Source organism: Vigna unguiculata, chromosome 8, assembly GCF_037176805.1.
Source record: "Vigna unguiculata cultivar grain cowpea cultivar isolate G323 ecotype 2 chromosome 8, ASM3717680v1, whole genome shotgun sequence".
Lineage (NCBI taxonomy): Eukaryota > Viridiplantae > Streptophyta > Magnoliopsida > Fabales > Fabaceae > Vigna > Vigna unguiculata.
Genome location: NC_140799.1, coordinates 32,857,660 through 32,874,715, shown reverse-complemented (window position 1 = coordinate 32,874,715; position 17,056 = coordinate 32,857,660). Strand labels below are relative to the sequence as shown.

Genomic DNA, 17,056 nt, shown 5'->3' with positions numbered 1-17,056 from the left:
TGCAACCGGTTTCAATCGCTTAAGAGTTATGAATGAACCGAGTAAAACCTATTCTTTAACAAGAAGAAGATGATGAGAAACACTTGATTAAATGAGTATGTAATGGAGTGAGAGATAGGTTATGATCATGCACCCAAACACATAATTGATAACTGAAGCAGCGCGGTGGTTGTCATACTTTGTTCACACACATTAGATGAACCACTTTAAGTTTCATATTGACTAGAAATGAAAAAGTAAAATTTTATATAAGAATAAAAATCTACAAATTTATTATTTTAAGATGTTTGGTTGATAATGGTGTCAGTATCTTATATGATTTTATATGATTAGACTAAGATCTCAAGTCTCTCTCCAGAAAAATCCTTCTGTATACCTATCACCATAATTACAGGGACACTTCACTTTCACGTGCAAATGTCTTTTTTCCTCCTTATAAATCTCTTCACCACCATCATCACTCTTCAATTACGTCAACACAATGTTCTCCACAACACTCCCTCTTCCTCTTCTCATTAACCGTTATCATCCTCTTCCTTCTCCTTCACCCACTGCTCCTCCGAGGGTCACGCTCCGGGACGACGGAACCTTGCTCGCGAAAGAGTCCCTTCCGCCGGAGCTGGTGGCGGAGCTGATGCCAAACCATGTGGCCGTGATCATGGACGGCCACGGCAGGTGGGCCAAACCGAGGGGGCTCGCGGCGACGGAGGGGCACCGCGCGGGGGTGGAGTCACTGACGAGGATGGTGATGCTGTGTTGCAGTTGGGGCATTGAGGTTCTCACGGTTTTCGCGTGCTCCACTGAGAACTTGGCTCGCCCCAAGGTCGTTGGTGTCTTTTTATTTCGCATATGCATGCGTTTTCTTAACCTAGTTATTGGTTTGTTTGGTTTTGCTGAGTAGTGGTATTTATGGTGCGGTGGTGCAGAAGGAGGTTGATTTCTTCATGAGACTGTTTGAAACGACAGCAAAGTCTTCAATGGAGTGCATGCAAATGTGAGTGGAAGATAACTAAGTGTGATCAGACAAAATAAATTCTGAAAAAGAAAACAAAAACTTGTTTGCACTCTCGCGACATCACTTTTTTAAAAGACAACTGTGGAGGTCCTCGTAATAACTTGTTTCCTAGTAGTGGAGGTAGACTAGGTTACCATCAATCTTAAAACGGGGAATGATATTTGACAAAAAATTATACTTTGACTAAAGATTTTTTTACAAACTTTGATCAAATTTGTTTTTTATATTAAGCTATTGTTGTTTTAATTTTTAATTTTTTAAAAAAATTCACTTTTATTGAGAAAAAGACAAAAACTTGTCAAGTTTGATAAAAACAATTTTGTCAAACCCCATCTTAAATTATTGGTGAATTAGGTTGGAGATTTCAATTTCTTAGTTTATTTTGTTTTGTCTATTTTGTCCGTTAAGCTCACATGTGAATGGTGGATTAGAGGAAAATGACTTTTAAGACTCAATTTTTTAAAATTTTAAAATTAAATTAAAAAGATCAAGAAATTAATTTCTCTACGTTATATTATTTTAAGAATGTAAATATTTAATAATATTATAAAAAAATATATTTTAATTATAAATTATAATAAATATACGATTAAATATATTTTAGAAAATTTAAAAAAATATTTATATGATTAAATATATGTTTAGTATATATGAAAGAATTTAAAAGATAAAAAAAAATGCCAAGCCAGTAGTCCACTCTGCCTAAATGGATTGAATTTTGCAAAATCTGTTTTCTACTCTACTATATATATATATATATATATATATATATATATATATGCAATTCGTACCTATTTAATTTTTAAACTATTATTATTGTAGTATTTAGGGTTATTTATTTTTAAAAATTTTAAAATGTAAAAATTTTTAAGTTTTAAAAGTTTTTAAAATATTTTTTTTATCAACAATAAAAATATATAAAATAGAAGAGAACTTGAAGTGCTTTGATCCTTTACACAATTAAAAAAATAAGACAAAAATAACAGAAAAAATTAGGCACCAAACATCTATATCCTCAAAAGATATTACATAGCACAAGAGCCTAATTTATATTTTAGAAAAAAGGTATAAAGACTAACAAACGAAGAAGGGATGGGCATATTCCTTATAAAAATTATGCCACCAATCACCAAATGTCTAAGGGGAATGAGTGAATCATCTCCAATGGAGGGCTCAAGGGATCGATGGTTTGCATGTTATCGGGCCCACAGTGGGTGTCAATATTCTGATCCTATGACATTGTCAGGGTCAATCATCATGCATATGAGGTATTGTTTGCTTTGGAGCGTGTGCTCTGTCATAGTTATGTCTGTAAAAGGCGCCTCAAACATCGTTAGGATCAATCACCCTGCATCCGAAGTGTTGTCCATTTTGGAACGTGTGCTCTGTCACAATTTTGTCCTTAAAAAGTGTCTCAAAGGGTAGAAGGAGGAAGAAATATTTAAATCGTCTTAGGCTTCGACTTCTAAATTATTCGATGTGGTAGAAACACAAAGAGTCTTTCCATAGACCATCTTTATGAATGTCCATTCTCCACTTCCATTTTCCAAGTAAAACCTTATTGAATGCTTCTAGATCTCTAACTCCTAATCCACCCTTTTTGTTTCGGCTTAAATAAGTTATCCCATTTTACTCAAGCTATATTCTTATAGTCATGTCCCCAACCCCATAATACTTTTGATTTCTTTCAAAACTTTTACAAACATCTTAAACAAGGTAAGATAAAACATAGGTAAGGTCGTAATGATTGACCTTGAGAGCACAACTTTGCCAACAAAGGTTAGTTTTCCTCTCCACTTTAATAATTTATTTGTAATCTTTTAAACCATACATTTCCAAAAAATACTCTTCCTATGATTATCCCCAACTGGCAGGCTTAAATAGGTAAAGGGAATAGTCATTTTATAACAGTTCAATAATTAAGTATTTATCAATCATGAATTTGTCTAGTCCAATTCCTCCCACTTTAGATGTATGGAAATTTACCTTCAATCCCAGTGTCAATTCAAAAAAATGTAGAATGCTTTTAATAGTCAAAATATTTTAGGTTTAGCATACTACTTCATTGAAATTTTAAAGTTTTGGAGAATAAAAAAAGAAAAAAAAAACAAAAATTCTATGGAAAACTATTTTTGTTTTTAAAATCCGGCTTTTAACAGAGGTTCTATAAGTAATTGTCCTTATTTTTCAAAATTTTTTACTTTTAATGACGTTTTTTACACAACTGTTGTTGAAAAATTATCTATATTTATAAAATTGTTACCATGTCCTTTAATGACTCTACAATCGTTGTTAAAATGGGTCATGGAAAGAAAAGTATGCACTAGTTATACTTTTCCACTTTAATTGAAGTAGTATTTCGATGAAGTTTGTTCGTGTATGATTCTTGCATGGTTACAGGAAAGGAATTCGAGTGTGTGTGATTGGAGATTTATCAAAGGTCCCTGAATCTCTGCAGAGAACAGTTGCAAGAGTAGAAGATGTTACAAAAGATAATAAGAAACTTCAACTTATTGTGGCATTAAACTACGGTGGAAAATATGATGTTGTGCAAGCATGTAAAAGGGTAGCCATGAAAGTGAAAGATGGTGCTGTTGATGTGGAGGACATTAACGAAAGCATAATTGAAAAGGAATTGGAAACTAAGTGCACTGAGTTTCCTAATCCAGGTTTGCTAATACGAACTAGTGGGGAGCTTAGGGTGAGTAACTTCTTGCTTTGGCAATTGGCCTACACAGAACTTTATTTCAGCCCAAAATTTTGGCCAGATTTTGGTAAGGACGACTTTGTAGATGCCTTGAGATCATTTCAACACAGACAAAGACGTTTTGGTGGCCGACATTGAATTGAGGACAAAATAAAAATAGGGAATCACATTGAATTAATTCGATGAATATTGAAATAAAATACTTATCAAGTCTTTTTATCATAAATAAACTTGTAATGACTTATATTATTTTAAGTGTTCTATCTTTTACACATGAGTATTTGTGAGTCTTATATTATACTTGGTATACCTAACATTTATATTTAGTCAACATTTCAAAACTCTTAAAATGTTTTTCAAATTCTTAAAGCTAAATAATAACATATAGATTTACAAGTTACATAAGTTAATTTATTAGTTTCAAAATATTTTCAAAACTATTTGATAAATGTAAACTCACATTAAATTAACTTAATTCTAATTAAAAGAAAACTTAATGTTTCTTATTTATTTTTCACTCCCAGGATTTTCTTTTCGATCTTTTCAGTGATCGAGTTATTCTTATCACCTCTTTGATTATGTCGAGATTTTTCCGAGATGCCTACAGTAACACTATGACACTCAAGTGAGCCAAACATTCATAAAAACAAATGTAGTAGTAAATCAAGTGAGAATCATATATAAAGAATACTGTCATTTTATACTATTGTCATGAATATTTACATTGGTGAGTTTAGATCGGCTAGGTCATACTTATTCTAGGTAATTTTAGGATATTATGATCTCACCTTAATTCTTGATTAAACAACTCTGATCTTGTTTATTAGGTCAATCTTTTCAGAATAAGTAAACTAGAATGATGTCATCTTGTGCTAACGATATGATCTAGGTTTTGTCATTCACACAATTCTATTATTTTTTCATAATTATATTTCCATTTCCTTAATATTAATGTTCTTTGTCAATAAATATTACTTTAGTGAATTAAGGTAAAGTCAAATTTAGAAAGTTATTTTTGTAATATACTAATTCAAACTACAATAATATTTTATTTACACTTGAGAGAGTAATTACAATGTCGTTGTATGTTAGATTTTGATAATCTTATGAACACCATGAAAAAGTTAATATTAATCTTAATTTAAATTAGAGTATAACATAGATAAATATTTATATGGGTGAGAAAACATGTAAAATTTGATGTTATGTTGATGGTTTAGAATTTCATTACTATTATATTGTGAGAATTGAACTTAATATCTTTTGTTTGGGTACGTACATGTCGTGGTGAATAGGTTGAATTAAAACAATAAACTATCTTAATTACTTTGAATAAGCATTTTGAAATTTTAAAACTATTTGAAATTTCTTATTTTATTGTTTCCATTTATATCTATGATAAATAAAAGTTAGCTGTTTTTTCTTTAGTTCATATTCGATAGATTTACAAAGTAATTAAAATCTAGTTGAAAAAGTAAGAAAATATTGAGAAATTTTTATTTAAAAAAAAGCTACTTTAACACTCATCTAAAAAATACATTCATTTGACAATACTAATACATATTATAAATTTTAAATAAAAATAAGATAAATATAATTAAAATATTATTATTTAAGAGTGTTAAATGAGTGTTTTTTGTTAACCTATTTTACTAGCGCATGCAGCAGAGGAAAGTGATAGACCAATTGCATTCAATCTAAATTAATAATTTATTTAATAGCTTTAATTGAAGTTTGACCATAGGGTTAAACCATCAACTTTAATTTACTTGGCATACCTATTGCTAAGAATTTAGGTGTTATGTGTGTGTGTATATATATATATATATATATATATATATATATATATATATATATATATATATATATATATATATATATATTTATTTATTTTTATTTTTTTTTGGGTTTTATTTAGGAATAGCAAATATTTGTCCAATTATTCATCTCTATTTATTTGGTATCCGAAAATATATTCAGATATTCGTTGATACTCACAGAAATGTCTTTTAATTTTGTACAAAAAATTTAAAATTAATTCTTTAAAGTCTAAATTTTGGATAAAAATAATAATTTTAAAGCATAATTTAATGAAAATGGTATAATAAAATATTAGTGCAAGATAAATTTAAATAAATTAAATCATAAAGTATTAATTATATTTTTATTTAGTTGCTATTGTTATGATAATTTGAATATTGAGATAAATCAAAGACAATGAATTTGTTAGTGGTTTTGACATGTAACATTGTCTTTGTCTTGTCTTATAATATTAATAACATCTCATATCAAAAACCTAATACATATAATTTAAAATAAAATTAAAAATTATACAATTAACATGTAACATTCAATTAACATCGTTAATAATTTTTTAAAAAAATTTAATTAAGATACTCTTCGAAAATTAGAACACAATTAAAATATTTTTAAAAACAGCAATTAAATTAACATATATCTACCAACATGAGAATTATTCGATTAATTAAACTTATTTTCAATTAATTAAAAATTAATACTTTAGTTCTTATATTAAATATTTAACTGTTTTTTAATATTTTCTCATTTTAATTCAATCTTAATTCCGTTTAAAATCTCTATTATTTTTTTATGTCAAATTAATATTAATGTTCGATCGGTGGTATCACTCGTCAGATTTTTTAAATTTTTTTCTTTTTCTTTCAATTTTCTTTTGCTTATTTTTTTCTGAGTTTTCTTTTTTCATCTTTTTCTCCTCTGTCTTTCTCCCCATTATACCCCTCCGTCTCCTTTCTCCTCCACCTCAACTCGTATTCCTCTCTCTCAATTGTTTTTTTCTTCACTCTAATGCATTCAAGTCAAATCAATTTTCTCTGACTAAATTCTTCTTCATTGCTATTACATAAGGGTGTGTTTGGAAAGACTTTGAAAAAATAAATTCTATTTGATATGGAAAATTCAATTTTAGTTGATAGGGAAGTTAAGAGTTGTTTTCTTTTTATGTAAATTTTCCATCTACAATTAATTTTAAAAATTGATTTTGGATGTCTTCAAATAACTTATTAACATGAATTGATCTTAGAAATTAAGTGAAACCAAATATATACCGAATCTTCCATTTGTTTTTTTAAATTTCCATTATTAGTAAGAGATTTCCCTTGCCTTATAAAATCAAACAATTGGGTTTGTCGGAGGGTAATAGATGTAAATCTCCACCCATTGAAAGTTCAGAGTAGGAAATCCCACAAACAAGAAGTTATCGTTTCTTTTTGGTACGTCCATTTTTTTTTTTTTCTATTTTCGAATCCAATTAGCGTTTCTGCACCATTCGATTTAATCCTCTGTAAACACAATTCCAAGTTCAGTTCAATTGAAATAGCACTTTTTCTTAATAGCTCTAATTTGGGATTGCCGTTCAAATGGACGGCGACAAGTTCGATTCCTCAAAGCAGGAAGTGTTTTCGAGTGTGGACATTGGAGAGCTTCTAAGCAGTGATTCCATGAACAGTGTCATGGACTAGCTTCTCAAGGACACACTCCCTGCACACACACACACATGAAGGATAAAAAAAACACTTTAAAAAGAAACAGAAAGAATACACAAGTATTAATATTTTATAATTGTATGTTTTAACAATCAAGGAAAAAAAATTATTTTTAGTTTTGAAGTATTATTTAAAATTGGAAATAGTTTCTTGTTTGAAATCTATTTTATGTAACAAATGATATGTCACGTGATAAGAGAATATATGATTATAATCGAGAGTTAAAGGAGGATATGAAACAATCATATCCACACTGACTTAAAATAATGAGAGCATATTATTTTAATAATAAAATGCTTAATTATAAATAGAAATTTCATAGAGAGAATTCATCATTTAAAAACGCTTTATCTCTCTAAAAACTCTTCTCTAAGAGTCCTCTACCTTCTCTCTAAGGTATCTTACCATGTTCATCTGTTTGAAGATCGAAGACCACCTATATGATCCTCGCGACGAGATCTTGAAGTCCAATCGATCAACTTTTTTGTTTGAGTAAGTTGATTTTCAGCTCTTCTTTTGGTTGATTATTGTCCTTCTTTGTATGCGTCTCTCTTTGAGGTCACATGTGTCCTTTCAATCTTCTTTTTGGTTCTCTGTTAATCAATGATCATGGAGGTATGATATGATTATATTTATGGCCTTTCTATGTGTAGGTAGAGTACTCTATAACTTGGGAGAGTTATTGGTGTTGTTAGAGCCAGTCAAGCAATTTCTCTAGGTAAGAGAAGCTAGTAACTATCTGTGTGTATGAATTTATAATATTGATTTTTGGTACCTAATTAAATATTGCAATTGTTTGATGAATCTGAACCAATATGTATGATTTGGTGTAAACTGGTGTGTTGTATATTTGACTTGATGCTTTGTTTGATCCAGTTGAATTGAGAAACTTAGATTCTGATCAATTGCACGAATTGATACTCTTTTCATGTGTTAAAACTGTTTTGAACCAAATCACAAAGAAAGGAATATCAATTTGGGCACTTAATCATGTTTGAGATCACCCAATTACAGAACATTCATATGTTGTGGACTAATATGGCGCTGAGCAGTATCCCCCACCGTTGAGATTCACTTTTTGGGCATTCATGGGCGCTAAGCGACATCAAGGTAGCATTGAGTGTGAGTGACTACTACAGTGCGGGAACCACAGTAGGGTGTGCTGTGAAGGTAGGTGGTGCGGGAACCACAGTAGGGTGTGGTGTGGAGGTAGGTGGTGTGAGTACCATGGTAGGATCTAGTGTGAGTACCACAATAGGGTGTGGTGACGGAATGGATGTAGATGGTGTGGTAACCCCGGCAAGGTGTGGTGTGCGTACCCCAGCAAGTGATGGTGCCTGAATGGGCGCACTCTGTGGTATTTGGCCAGGAAGTGGATAGAAACTACCTAGACAAGTTTAAAATGACTTAAGAAAACTTAATCCTAACACACAAACTGTCTTCGAACAGATTTACACAAAATCACTACCTAAAACCAAGACTAGTCTACTAAATTAAGTATTTTCTATGTGCATGTACTACCCTAACCTATGCAACTTTAATCTAACTATCCACACAAGTTTCTAATGCCAAAACATGGCTACAAAGGAACTCAAACGACTAAAATCAACAACAACTCGAAATCTAGGTCTTTAACACCTAAAACTACCACTAAACTAGGCTAAAAGTGCAAAAATTTAGAAATTAAGTACACTAGGGCATATAACTATTATAAAACTAATTGAACAAGTTCTAATTAACAGAAGAAAGGTGGAGAAAACATCACAACTCAGAATTAACAAAGTAATTCGAGTTTGCCTAGTCAAAACTCAAAAAATGAATTAGAAATTGGCCAAAATGAGCTAAGGCTACCAAATTAGTAAGGGAAATGTTAAGCAATGATGCAAACACAATCTAATTTGTATAAGAATGATGAAAACTTAGGCCAAAGTGAGGAATAAGATGGCACAGGAAAATTCATATGTGGAGGCTAACTTTATGCATAACTAGTCTACCACTCATAACTTAGTTAATGTTTTTCTCATTGAATTAGAGTGACTAACTTTGTGGCTTAGTTTGATGCAGAAACAATGATCCCATGGCAGAAAATGCAGTTGAAACAGTGGCCTAAATAAGCACTAAATTGGATGAAAAGTTGCTAAGTTGACCAAGCGTTGACTTTTTGCATTTTTGCTCTAATATGATAACTATGAAAACTGGTAAAAACAGCACAAGAACCTACTCAACAAGCTTAAAATGACAAAAGGAACCTAAGAAATAACTCAAAACTGAAATCCTACCTAAAACTCAAAGTTTCACTACCTAAAACCTCTAAAAAGACACTAAAACTAGGCTAAAAACTATGGTTATGCTAAATCATGGGTAGAAGTGAATAGAAACTACCTAGACAAGTTTAAAATGACTTAAGAAAACTTAATCCTAACACACAAACTGCCTCCGAACAGATTTACACAAAATCACTACCTAAAACCAAGACTAGTCTACTAAATTAAGTATTTTCTATGTGCATGTACTACCCTAACCTATGCAACTTTAATCTAACTATCCACACAAGTTTCTAATGCCAAAACATGACTACAAAGGAACTCACACGACTAAAATCAACAACAACTCGAAATCTAGGTCCTTAACACCTAAAACTACCACTAAAATAGGCTAAAAGTGCAAAAATTTAGAAATTAAGTACACTAGTGCATATAACTATTATAAACTAATTGGACAAGTTCTAATTAACAGAAGAAAGGTGGAGAAAACATCACAACTCAGAATTAACAAGGTAATTCGAGTTTGCCTAGTCAAAACCCTAATGGCCAATTGAAAGGACCAAAAACAAAACCAAAAAAAATATGATAAATAACGAATGAAGATGCTAGCTAGCTAAATCAGATCATTAATTCCAATCACAAACATATCAAAATTCACTACTTTTCACGTTCAAGTTTTCCATTCACCAAAACAATGCAGTCCAAAATACATGCATCTATATACATTAGTTAGTTAAAATGAAGTCTATCTAAACAATTATTAAAGATTGGTGATGATAATTATCATAAAATTAAGCTTCAAACTAGCAGCACATGCTCTATCATTCAATTCCATTCAATTCGGATGCACTGCAATAGGAAGAAAAATGAAAGGAAAACGGGTGTTACCTCCACGACAACCCAGCAGCACCAAAGCCAGTGGTTCCCCCCACGGTCAGAGCACCTCGACGGACGAAATCCTTAACGGCCGGAGCAGCACCAAACAGAGCACCCTCACTCACGCGGAAGCCCAATTCAAATTCCTCTCGCTACAAAAATGGAAGCAACTATCAGAAAAAAAATAATGGGTAAGGATGAATTAAAAGCTTGGATTATTCCTCGAGCAACAAAACCCTTACCCTGCTTCTCTATCGACGTCAGAGCGGATCCCCAAACTCGAACTCAAGCCACCGAAAGCGTTACTGGAAGGAGGCCGTCACGACGACGATTGGGAGTGGGATTGCGACAGCAGTGGCAGCAGCAATGGGCGGCAACAGCAGCGGCGACTTCAATAATGTGTTTGGAGAAGAAAAACCGAGTTTTGCAGTGGGGGAGGGCAGCGACACCGGGAGAAGGCCGTTACGGCGAAGATTGGAAGTGGCACGGCGGCGGTTCAGAGTGGCGGTAACAGCGACAACGCGAGCGGCGCGTTCTCAGTGATGCGTTTTGGAGGAGACGAGTTTTACGAAATGAGGGGAAAGGGTTTCTGATTTTTTAAAGTTTAATCCGTGAACTTACCGACGGACTAATCCGTCAGTAATCCGTCGATAATTGCATGAAAACTTTACCGACGGATAAATCCGTCGCCAGGTGTCTCGTGTGTTATTACCGACGGACAAATCCATCGGTATTTTTCCCGCTTAAGTTTCGTCGCTAAATCCGTCGGAAAATTAGTTACAGACGAATAAATATCCGTCGGTATTTGTCCGTCGGTAATTAACAGATTTCTTGTAGTGTAAGTGCCAGTTTTTGCGAGACAAATAGCGCTGCTAGATGCCCTGTTTTGCCTTTTGTCTTGAATAACTATTTTTGGATGTTATGTGGATGATGCGAAGCATATTTATGGTTTTCATTATTATAAATTGAAGGGAATATGATGTTATGAGAATTTATGATGATGTTTAAAGAGTTTGAAGGAAAATTCTTTCTGATGATATTATTAATGTAAGCCTTGATATAAGAGATGTCAGGATGAACTCTCTAATAATCATTCACACTTAAATAAAGTAAAATTAATTATGTGGTGAGAGTCGTAGGAGATCTTAGTTTTTTTACTTGTTCTTTAATCCTACGGGTAAAAGTGATTAATCTTGTGTGTGGTTGGGTGATAACTCCTTGATGCTAGACTTTGCAGAGTCTAGGAACCATGTGCACACCTCTAGTTGGTGGATTTTGATCAAACATTTTGGAGGGACTAAAATAATTCTTTGATCATTAGATTGGATCATTAGTATAATTAAAAATGGCACATCTAACTAAACAATTGAATCATTAGATTGAATCATTAGCATAATGCTTCAAAATATGTGAAGAAGTAGAATTTATCTTCTTTTCATCTTCATGAATAAATTTCATTTATCACTTTTGAACAATAAATCTATTTTATTCTTCATCAATATACCTATTTTAAAAAAATATATATTAAAAATTAATTTATCATAATCTAATAAAAAATTTGGAAGACGTAATTATTAACAAAATTATAGTTAAGTCACAATCAAAAAACAGTTATGCAAAAACACATAATACATTATTTTTTCTTCTATATTCATGAAAAGTGAATATATAAGATACTCATAAGATAAAAAACAATTTTAACTATTAAACTAATATTTCATTATCAAGTGAGACAATGAAGTTACATTTTTTTTCTTCAAGGAAGGAAGATAAAAAATGAGAAATGAAAGCAAAAATAATGACTTTGTGTCTAACTTCATTTTTTTTTCTTTGAAAACAAAAAGAAAACATATGAGAGTGAGAGATAGGACAATTTGTGAAAAACTAAAAAAACAATGAGAAAAAAAAATATGTTAATAAATATTTGCTTTAATTACTCTTTTAGTTTGTGTTTTCAACCAAAAATGTTAAGTTGGTCCTCCAACTGTTTTTAGTCTCAATTTGGTTCTAATATTTGAAAAATTATGCAATTTGATCTTTTTTGTTCAATTTCTTGAAATGGATCAATTATTTTTCATTAAGATTGAAGTTGTTGATAAGGATGATTTGCTTTGTTGGTGTAATTAACATAACCCTAATGTCAACTTTGATGAAAAATTTTGTATCCACTTTAATAAATTTAACAAAAAATATCAAATTACATCATTTTTTTAAAAGTTATAACCAAATTGAGACTAGAGAAAAGTGGAGGACCAACTTGATATTTAAAAAAAATAGAAACCAAAAGAATAATTAAACCTAAATATTTTTATTCTTTATTATATTTAATTTTATATTTTATTATCTATTAACATTAAATGTTGTGCTTTATAAAAGAAATAAAGAGACACAATTTATTTTTCATCAATTTCTAAAGTATACTACCTATAATTTAAAAAAAAAAACAATTTTTTTTAAAAATTTCAAAAATATATATAGTTTAAAAAAAATTCAAAAACATTTGGGAGGCCATGGCCCCCTTGCCCCTAAGATGATCCACTAATCACATGTATCTAGATAATTGAGTTCAATGTCAAATGTTATATGTGTATAAACATGTATAAACATGTATTATATTTATGCTTGTGTGAATGACTTACTTTATTCCAATTAACTTTCTTTGTATACTACTTTATTTTGGTGTTTTTGTATTGTTTGGTTTGTTTTGTTTTCTTTTGTCATGATCATTTAATTATGTGAGCTAAGAAAGATACGGGTGACCATACTCCTTTAATGAAAAAAAGTGAGACTATTAAATAGTGTTTAAATTTCTTGAAATTGTGTAGAAATAAGTTAATCTTTTAAAAGAATTTCAATTGATTTTGTGTCAAGTTTACATATGTTTTATTTCTCCTAGTTATTTCTTTCAATAACTATATTAATATTTTATATGATAATAACTATCTATTTTTTTTCAAATATCTGATGTTTTATTTAATAGTTTATATTAAATGGGATGTTGGTCAAAGTATTCATGTTTATTAAAAATTAATGTTTTTTTACCATTATTTTATTAGCAAAATGACAAAATGACACTAGAATATATATGAAAAAAACTTAAATAATGAAATATATAAATATTGATATGTAATGATAAAACGCGTAAAAACTTAAACGACAGTGAAATTTACAAACTCAGGAAAATTATATAGTAAAACATGTTAGCAATACATTTCCAAACAAAAACGATTTAATAGAAGGACCCACGAAGTCTTCAATCGCTCAAGACTATAAAATAAAGTCACTAAACTAATTTAAATTTATTAAAACGATTATTTTTTAAAATCTAAATAAAGTATAGCTAATTTAATTTTTATATTTGTCTTTTAAGAAAAATAAATTTAGCTTTTCAATTCTATATACCTAAATCACTTGATTAAGAGATTATGTATTTAAAACTTTAATATTTAAATTCTACACTTTTTTTTTTTTAATTCAATTGCTCTATTTTTTATTTGATTGAAAAGTGTACCGGGATCTTTTCACTGTTTGGAGACAGGTAAGGTACAAAGAAAGTTGGGATTATTGTGTTTTGTCGAAGAAAAATTAAAGAGTGAACAGGTAAAAGTGGTTGATAATGTCACGTGTATTTATTTGGGTTATTTATGTCCCTTTGATACAGTTTTTTATATAGTTAAATTGTTTTACATAATAATAGAATAATTTATCTATAACTGTGTTTAGTATTTTACTAATTTATGAATTTTATATTTTGTTTTCTTTTCGCCTGGATTATATTAGGCTTAAATATACATTTGGTCCCTATTTTTGTTAATTTTATTCAATTTGGTCCCTATTTTCGTTTTATGTTCAATTAGGTCTTCATTTTCGTCAAATTGTGGTCAATTTGGTCATTTTCACTAACGGTGTTTAAATAGTTAACGTTTTTGAATAGTACATGCAACGTGTCAGCTCCTGGTTTTTTTAATTTTTTTTAATTTTTTTTTTAATTTCAAAAAAAGTGTCCACATGTCAAGTCACAATTGTGTCACGTGTCAATGCTAGTGTCACGTGTCAGTTTCTGGTAGTATTATTTTTTTTGTTCAATTTAGTCCCTATATTCGTTATTTTTTTTCAATTCAGTCCCTATATTCGTTATTTTTATTTAATTTAGTCCAAAATTTTGTTAAAATAGAACCATTTAGTTTTTAAAATTGACATTATTATTACTTATTTTTTAAATTTAATTATAAATTATAATATTTAATTATTAATTGAATATAATTCTTAGATTCAATTGTTAAATAAAATATAATTATTTGAATATTATTAAAAATTTTAAAATATATATTAACATTTGTAAAATTTACATTTACATTTAAATTTAAAATATTTAATATTTTTATTGCATATTATATATTAAAATCTAAAATATTTTATATGTAAATGTTAATTTTACAAATATTACTTTATTTTTCTAAAATATTTTGAATATTTAAAATATTTTTATATATCAATTTTAAAAATATTTTAGAATATAAATATTAAAAAAAATTAATATTTATATTCTTATAATATTTTAAATAATTATATTCTATTTAGAAATTAAATATAAGAATTTATTCAATTTATAATTAAATTTAATAATTTATAATTGAATTTAAAAAATAATAATTTTAAAGGTCAATTTTAGAAAAGATATTAATATAATTTGTATAAAAGATATTAAATTTCGTCTCAATTTGAAAAGGAAAAAATTGATTTATTTTAATAAAAATTGGGACTAAATTGAACAAAAATAACGAATATAGGAACTAAATTGAACAAAAAAAATAATACTGCCACAAACTGACATGTGACACATGTATTGACACGTGGCACAATTGTGACTTTACATGTGGACCATTTTTTTGAAGTTAAAAAAAATTAAAAAAATTAAAAAAATTAAAAAAAATTTAAAAAAAATTTTAAAAAATTTTAAATTTTTTTTAAAAACCAGGAGTTGACACGTGGCATGTACTGTTAAAAAAACGTTAACTATTTAAACACTGTTAGTGAAAAGGACCAAATTGACTACAATTTAACGAAAATGAGGACCTAATTGAACATAAAACGAAAATAGGGACCAAATTGAATAAAATCAATAAAAATAAGGACCAAATGTATATTTAAGCCATTATATTAAATATTTACTTTACATATAAAATATTTATTACCGATAAATATTTTTGTATTATATTAAAATTAACTACGGTATATATAATTTGGACTTTTAATTAATTATGGTATATTAAAATTAACTATAGTATATTAAAATTAATTATGGTACATGACAAGTGTCAAACTGTGAAATTTTTAATTTTTTTTTGTAAATATTATAACCTGTCACGTGTCAGTTTACTGTCGTGTCACGTGACAGTTTACAATCATGACACATGACAATAGTAATAGTTGTTTTCAATTTAGTCCTCTATTTAAATTTTATATTTAATTTGGTACCTCAAATCTTTAAAACGATCCAATTTAAGACCAAATTAGTAAATAAGCTTAATTACAATTTATATATACATGTTACAATAACTTTTTTTATTATATACATCAAATCATTTCACCTAAATATTTAAATTATTTTATTTTTTACATTTGTTACCTTTGTAGTATTTTACACCTGAAATTTTTTACACTTGTAAAAAATAAAATAATTTGAATATCTAGGTGTAGTGATTTGATATATAAATTCAAAAAAAATATTTTAATATGTATATATAAGTTATAATTAAACTTAGTTACTAATTTGGTCTCAAATTGAAAAGGATAAAATTGGATCGTTTTAAAGAATTGGTGTATTAAATTGAATCAAAAATTTAAATAGAAGACTAAATTGAAAACAACGATTATCACGGCCACATATCATGATTGTAAACTACTACGTTACACGACGGTAAAGTGAGACGTGACATTTTTTTTTTATTTTTTAAATTAAAAAAATTAAAAAATTAAAAATTTCACGGCTTGATAGGTGTCTCTTTTGGGCACGGTGTTAATTCCAACTTAACAAAGATGACCAAATTAAATTATTTTAAATAATTGAGATACTAAATTGAACAAACAAAAAATATGTGGACCAAATCGAACTTAACCAAAAATTAGGATGCCGAATCAATAATTATGCCTTAATTTTTATATAAAATTTATAATGATATTTTTGTTAAAATTTAAATTTTTATTAAATATTTTTTGTTTAAGGTTACAATTAGTTTAAAATTAGGAAAAAAATTTAAGGTTGAAAATTAACGTCATTTATCTAAATTTTAGAATGAAATTAATATTAAAAAATTGACAGGTCATACTCTCTCTACAAAAATGCAAAAGTTTTACAATAAAATTCACAATATGAATCTCTCCAAACCCAAATTTGTGACCCATGTGGTGGACAATCAGCATCCTTAAAAATCTAGATCACATTTGTACATAATCAATCACTAGGATCTTACCAAAATACGAATGGTAAGATTTTAAGCACAAAAATTTGAATATTCTGTTTACACGAAAAATTTCAGAAGAAAAGCAAATGGGCACAAGAGACAAAAACAAGTACCCATCACCTAACCGGAGCCAAACATACAGCCTCATCAAAGAAAATAAAGCAGAACCATTCATCCCCTTCAATTACCAATTGTGCTACGAAACG

The 17,056-nt window shown here is 28.9% G+C and overlaps 1 protein-coding gene across 1 annotated transcript; it reads left to right on the top strand.

The window, feature by feature from the left end:
- Positions 1-456: 456 nt before the first annotated feature.
- Positions 457-3,994, top strand: LOC114194098 (dehydrodolichyl diphosphate synthase 2-like). Its single transcript, XM_028084154.2, has 3 exons — positions 457-823; positions 927-994; positions 3,416-3,994. Exons 1-3 carry the CDS (start codon positions 482-484, stop codon positions 3,858-3,860), a joined length of 855 nt encoding a protein of 284 aa, XP_027939955.1. The 5' UTR covers positions 457-481; the 3' UTR covers positions 3,861-3,994.
- Positions 3,995-17,056: the final 13,062 nt, after the last annotated feature.